Source organism: Cyphomyrmex costatus, unplaced genomic scaffold, assembly GCF_001594065.2.
Source record: "Cyphomyrmex costatus isolate MS0001 unplaced genomic scaffold, Ccosl1.0 scaffold526, whole genome shotgun sequence".
In the NCBI taxonomy this organism is placed as follows: domain Eukaryota; kingdom Metazoa; phylum Arthropoda; class Insecta; order Hymenoptera; family Formicidae; genus Cyphomyrmex; species Cyphomyrmex costatus.
The window spans coordinates 328,776-335,637 of record NW_017279491.1 but is presented as its reverse complement, the minus strand read 5'-3'; the positions used below and the strand labels follow the sequence as shown (position 1 = coordinate 335,637).

At 32.6% G+C, this 6,862-nt stretch overlaps 2 protein-coding genes across 3 annotated transcripts; one reads left to right on the top strand and one right to left on the bottom strand.

The window, feature by feature from the left end:
• The first annotated feature begins 1,199 nt into the window (after nucleotides 1-1,199).
• ND-B12 (NADH dehydrogenase [ubiquinone] 1 beta subcomplex subunit 3) lies at nucleotides 1,200-2,437 on the top strand. 2 transcript variants are annotated; one of them, XM_018546219.1, is made up of 3 exons: nucleotides 1,200-1,277; nucleotides 1,710-2,066; nucleotides 2,221-2,437. In XM_018546219.1, the coding sequence occupies exon 2, from the start codon at nucleotides 1,710-1,712 to the stop codon at nucleotides 2,031-2,033; it is 324 nt and encodes a 107-aa protein (XP_018401721.1). In that variant the 5' UTR covers nucleotides 1,200-1,277; the 3' UTR covers nucleotides 2,034-2,066; nucleotides 2,221-2,437. The 2 variants fall into 2 exon arrangements, with proteins under 2 accessions (XP_018401721.1, XP_018401720.1); XM_018546218.1 differs by having other exon boundaries at nucleotides 1,710-2,437.
• On the bottom strand, nucleotides 2,181-6,728 carry LOC108778886 (meckelin). Its single transcript, XM_018546199.1, has 11 exons — nucleotides 6,587-6,728; nucleotides 5,988-6,182; nucleotides 5,608-5,859; nucleotides 5,374-5,528; nucleotides 5,143-5,308; nucleotides 4,783-5,067; nucleotides 4,032-4,499; nucleotides 3,099-3,367; nucleotides 2,860-3,040; nucleotides 2,489-2,696; nucleotides 2,181-2,404 (listed from the first exon to the last, which is right to left on the bottom strand). Exons 1-11 carry the CDS (start codon nucleotides 6,659-6,661, stop codon nucleotides 2,181-2,183), a joined length of 2,478 nt encoding a protein of 825 aa, XP_018401701.1. The 5' UTR covers nucleotides 6,662-6,728.
• Between the last annotated feature and the right edge of the window lie 134 nt (nucleotides 6,729-6,862).

Below are 6,862 nucleotides of genomic sequence, written 5' to 3'. Positions count from 1 at the left end.
GATTAGCGGATCGCCAATCACAGAATCGTTCTGTTAGATCTGTTTACAAATTTTGTAATCAAATCTAACAGAACGATTCTGTGATTGGCGATCCTCTAATCCGCGATACGCGCGATACACTCCATGGGACTGCACCCTTATTGTGCTAATGTCGTTAGACAATTCAAATTTGCCTCTTAGTGATGACGCTGTCAAGCTGCAATTTTCATTGGCTGGATTTTTTTGGGATGCGCAAGAGAATACCCTTGTATTTCTACCATGGACCTATCTATTAAGGTACTTTTTCATGCACAGCACGCTGCAGCAGCAATTCGTTACTATTATTGCAATAAATATTAGAAAAATAAACGAAAAATGGCTTCGGATAAGGTACGGATACATGTTCGTAAATTAGATCATTTTATACTTTATCACAAACTTGAAAAAGTATAGTGTAAAGTATAAAATGATCTAATTTACAAACATGTATCCGTACCTTATCCGAAGCCATATTTATTGCAATAAATAATATTTTCATAATAAAACGACGGACATATTGTACGCTTTCTCGATTTTGCCGCTTGCTGCTTGCTGTTCGTTCGGTTCAATTTCAACGAACTGCGGCAAAATGTATTTTGCGCCGGAAGTAAGGGTTGGATTATACTGGCCGTAATCTGTTAACTTATGCTGTAATCTGTAAAAATTGACCAATTATAATCGATTATTCCCCTCTCATTCAACTGTGATTGGTCAATTTTTACAGATTACGGCATAAGTTAACAGTTTACGGCCAGTATAAATCAACCTTAATGGCTCCCGCAGGCAGAACGCGGCAGCGCTTGTCGAGCGGCGGAAGTTGTCGCGACAGCCAATCAGCGACTCGCCGGCAAGATATTGGTTATCGTGCCAACTTCCGCCGCGCGGCAAGCGTTTCCGCGTTCTATCTGCGGCAGCCATAAGTCATTTAGCTTAGGGCGGGTTCACATCTTGACGGAAAAGCGGAAAGCGGAAGAGCAGTTAACCGATCAGAACTCGCGTTGGTAGTAAATAGTACAAAACTAACAGAAAGTCGACTACCTGATTGGCTACTGCTTTTCCGCTTTCCGTTTTTCCGTCAAGGTGTGAACCCGCCCTTACATAAAATTCTTAACCAATAGTAACGAATTGCTGCTGCAGCGTGCTGCGCATGAAAAAGCACCTTTATATCTTCCTTCCCTTCATACTGTTGATTATTCCAAAATAATTCAAGAGGGATAAGTTACATAATTTCATTTATATATTAACCTTGTTCTCACAGTGTACGTGATAATAAATATGTTTTTATAATAAAATATTTTGTTGAAACATTTTCATAGTTTTAGAATCAATAATTTCTTTGGACATAGATTCAATCTTAGAGCGACAAAAATTAACCTCTATATTTACTGTAACTGAGAATATGTTATTAAAGAAATAATTTATGATCATTAAACACAGTATGTTGTTGCAAAAATTGCTTTTATGGAAATCGTGCAATTAGAAATATAATATCTTGTTATTTAGTAATATATTATTAAAAATTATTATACATAGATATTTGAATTTTTGTATTGATATACAATGTAAAGTAAATATTGGGGACAATTATTATTGATTGTTAAATAACAATCTAATTAATAACTGATTAGTAATTATTTTTGAAATGCATATATACTGTATTGAAAAAAATATATAATCTATATATTCTACAGATGGGAGGTCACGATGTACACCATCATGGTCCACCATATAAAATACCCAGCCCTGATATTTTTAAAGTGGAAGATGTACCAGAATTGAAACATGTTCAAGAAGAATTAGCCAAGAAAGGATTGAAGGATCCTTGGCTAAGAAATCATGTGTGGCGTTTCAAGAGAAGTGCATCGCCTTTTATGCGCGGTATTATATGTTTAACGAGAGGTTGGAGAGTTGGTGTACCAGCATTCCTCATAACTATCGCTGTTGAACAATATTTTGGAATTGATTACTCAGGGCATGGTCATCATGAGGACAAGCATGGAAATGGTCATCATTAGTGTTTTCTTTAAATATTAAAATGATATAAACAAGTAAGAAATAGTAGAGTGTAAAGGTATCTAAATAAGTTACAAAAATAAATTACAAAAGTAATAGCTATAATGTATTAGTTAATATCTGTTTAATTATTATTAATTTTATTATAGTTACATTAGAAACCTCTTGTCCAATAATGATTTGTTGCAGAGATTTCTCTTAACATTGCACCTAATGATTATTAAGAATAATTGCGATATGACAACTGTCGCTATACAAGCGAAAATGTAAGAATTACACAATATCAAAAAGAAGGCAAACACTGTGATCTCAAATGTTGCTAATAACCATTCATTTCCATGAAGCACTACTTTGTTGAAGGAATAATTGTTATCTGTAAAAATAAAATTAGATTTATTAAAAATGACACCATCTGCATTAAATTTGATCATTAAGAATTTTTGCAATTTTCTAGTACCAATATAAAAAACAGATTTGTCTGTGGTATCTACAAAAAGAATGTTCCACAATTTTTCTAATATATGCTGCTCTTTGATTATATAATCTTCATTTTCCAAGCAATGATCCAGAAATTGCATTAGAAAGAGCCTAATTTTTGACCTAGTTTCAAATAACTGTTTCCAATTTCTAGGTGTGTCGCTTCCTTTTAAAATTCCCACACTTTCCTGTGCAAAATGTATTACAAACTGTAGAATAATGATTTTTAAATTGCATAGTAGTCTTTCTTTAAAAAAATATTATATTAAAAGTTTTCTTTTTTGTAGATATAAAAATAAATAAAGTGTTAACAGTGTGTGTGTGTGTGTATTCTTCCAATCTCATACATACATTGTTCTTTTGCCTCATAAATTCATCATATAATGATTTAAACGAATGGGTCAATGATAATATAAAAGTCTGATCGGTTGTGCCGGGTACTAGGCCTCTATGTGCACATAAATCGTCTTCTTCCTTTTTCAAATCGTTTATCAGAGTAGGAAGATCAGTATCCGCAAATCCATGTACTGATCTATCAAAAGCAATATTATTAATTATCTCTGCCATCGTATGAAACACACTTAAACTACCTTCCATGGATATAAAAGCCATAATAATTGTGTGCCAATATGAATACACTGATGTTCGCGATCGAGCATAGATCTACGAACTTCTGCAGTCTGTTTCTAATGTATCTCTCGTAAAATGTAAAACGGATCAACCATTGTGAGAGATATATAAATATGTACATGAACGTGCAAATTGCGAATTGCAACGTAAAATTGTTCTCCGTTTCCGAGGATATATTCGCGACGGTCGATTCTGGTACCGCTAACATCCACGATTCCAAATCGAATATCTAAAACAATATAGTTATTCAAATTTTAAAACGTATAATTTTAAATAACAAAAATCCTGTATAAATCAAATACAAACTCGGAGAGAAAAGGGTACTAGGAGTCAAGCGCAGATAACTTTACGTAAATGCTGATATGTATCAAACAAAACTTTTTTATTATAATAATTATGCTAACATGTTTCGGCTCATTTTTTAGCCTTCTTCAGAGACAATGAAATTATATAAATAAAAATAAAAAAAAAAGATCAAAAGATGTTTAATCACAGTGAGCTCCCCCACAACCAAGAAATCAAATCTGATGTTAATTTTATCTAGCGTACATATTATAATAAACAGGAAATGAAAAAATAAATAAAGAAAGAAGAGAAAAGAAATTAATATTAGATTTGATTTCTTAGTTGTGGAGGAACTCACTGTGATTAAACATCATCTTTTGATCATTTATTTTTTATTTTTATTTATATAATTTCATTGTTTCTGAAGAAGGCTAAAAAATGAGCCGAAACATGTTAGCATAATTATTATAATAAAAAAGTTTTGTTTGATACATATCAGCATTTGCGTAAAATTATCTGACTCCTAGTGCTCTTTTCTCTCCGAGTTTGTATTTTGTTCAAATTTTGTTGTGCTCTTATGCTACGGATAAAATTTCTTTTTTGCTGACCTGCAAGAAACATAGAGTGTAAATTGATTGCAATGCTACATTTATCCTTCTTCTGCTTTGTAGCTTGCACCATTCGTTCGCGATGAAGTAGGTTCTCCAAACGCTGATCGGAAAATCGTGTGCGTAACTGCGTTCGGTTGTCTCCTGCAAAGGCGACCTTGCGATTGAACAAATGGAAGAAAAATCTGGCGTGTATTTTTCAATCGAAGAAGACTTGGACATTTCACTGGTGCTTGTATTCTTGTTTGTCTTGTGCGATCTCCTCCTTCGTTTGGACGCGATGACATCCGATGTTATCCTCGAAGATTTAGCCTCGTCTTTTGGAAATCTGTTGGAATACAATTTCTGTAAAGAAGTACGCGGAGAATCGTACTTCGGTTGATTATGTATTGTCCTTGGTTGTTCCCAGTCGATGAAAAACACACTTAAATCCCAGTGCTGATAGATGAATCCTATTATTTCTGCAATCTAAATGAAAGAAACGAAAATGATAGAATTTCATCAAAATTAGTCCTATTCCGGATAGTCGAGAGCTTCAAGTTTAAATCCTAACTGAGATTTTTTTTCTCAATAAATCATCTTGCAGTATATCTCATTTTTTTTCTCAATAAATTATCTTGCAGTATGCCATTAGCATTGTTAAATTGATGTTCAATTTAATTTGTAAATTTCAACAAACTTTGTGTAATAAATTGTTGTAACATATTTCCGTTAATTAATTTTAGATAAAATGTTACATTACTTTACTTACTTTAAAACTAAATGCTATGGTAATATATGTTCGGATCTTTTCTTCACTATCTTCATTAGGAAGAAGAACATACGGTACAGTTTGGGCTTTATAAAAGACAAACAGATATACGCATGTACAGATGCATACAAATGTGATAGCATTTCCAACCGCACCCATGGCATAGATCAGAAACCATAATAAAACGGTTATACTAAGATTACCGTTATGATTACGTTTATAATAATTCCACGCCTTGATACTGGAAAATATTAATGCTATTCCCGTAAACACTCCAATAGTTATCTAAAAAAAAATATATATATATATATATTAAGTACTTAAAAGAAAAATAAAATACTATAATACATGAATTTTTACCTGAACATTATAATCTATATCGTTATCTTTTAGCATAAATGCGACTTTGTAATTTAGTGTAATATCGGAATTATCAAGGATATCTTGATACGTTAACTCGTCGTACTCTATAATTAGAATGGGCGCAAAAACCTTTCCGTGATCTTTTCTATTCTGAACGTTTATTCTGAAAATAAAATTAATATTGATTGGTCGCAAAAGAATTTGTAACGAAAATTATGATCGACTTACAAGATAGTCAAAGATTTCATATAACGAAGTACGGAAAGTTTTGATGCCTTCGTAAATCCATTGTGTACAAACATCGGTAACGCTTTGAAACCACTTACATTATCGACCAGAAAGAATTTTCGTACCAATTGCTGATTTGAAATTTCCTTAATATTCTACAAAGCAAGAAAATATAATAATTATTTTATTATTGTATAAATGTTATCATTATTATAATTATTGTTGAGATCTTACTTGATCTGGCGACTTAACAATCACAGGTAATGCGTGTATAAATGATTTATTGTCTTCTTTAAACGCTAAATAAGGAGATAGCATTTCTACTTGTGCGTTGAGTAATTCAACAGGAGTAGTTTTACATTTTTTGCTGAAATTTACACCGAACCTTACATTTCTCAGAAACTGACAGGGTAAAGTCGGTCTATCGATAGACAAGAATTTGCCATTTAATGCGAATCTTGCAATCGTAAAATTGAGAATGGTATTCTGAAAAAATACAATATATTATTTCGTTCCTAATTATATTCTAAAGATGAATACCATCTGATAATTCAGTTATTATATCATAATAAAATTTTATGATAATTTCCTAATTTTTCTATAATATACTGTACATTATCTCCTTTTCTGAAGCTATATCTCTCGGATATCTTCGTGTTGTTCAGTACCGCTGCCGCGTCTTGTCTATTGTAAAACAACCATACGGGTGCCATGGGCGTATGCATAAAAAACATGCAAGCTATACCGTCACTATAAAGAGTCAGAGCGCATATGTTCGACAAATGCTCACATGCTATTCTGTCTTTCTTCTGAAAACCGTTAATCACAGCCTTTATGCGTTATGCAATTATTTATTACACATTTTAACAGCAGTGTAATTACTACTAAAGTCTTTCATGTTTTTGATAAAGTCTTAAGTCAGTATTCATAGTCACAATTCTTTTTCTTAAGATTATATCTGAAGTCGCGTTAGATATACTATATATAAAGAAATATTTTTACAATATAATATTTATATCTAACACTTTAAATAAATTATGTATACGTATAAAAAAAAGTTGTGCTTATCATTAATAAGTAATATCTTAAGATGCTAGTGTAATTTATAATCGAATTATGACATTTTAAGATTGTATTTAAGACAGTCTCTCTCTCTCTCTCTCTCTCTCTTAAATATAAAAAATCTCTCGACTCTGATCTAAGATCTTATCACCTTGCAAAGATGCGCTGCGACTTGCAGTTCGCTTCTCAGATAATAACTATCGATGTGTCCGCTGCGGAACTTCATCAGATACGTGCTTCTGATATCTGGCCAGTCAGTGACATCGTCTTTGTGCAGACAATAATTTCTTAGTCTCACGTGTGTTACACTCGGACATACGCAATTAACGTGACCGCTGTTTTCACGGTTGCCGCATGGCAAACATTTGGAACAATCGGCAGATGGATATGTGCCCTGAAGGCACGTTACACAGAGCACAGAATCCAA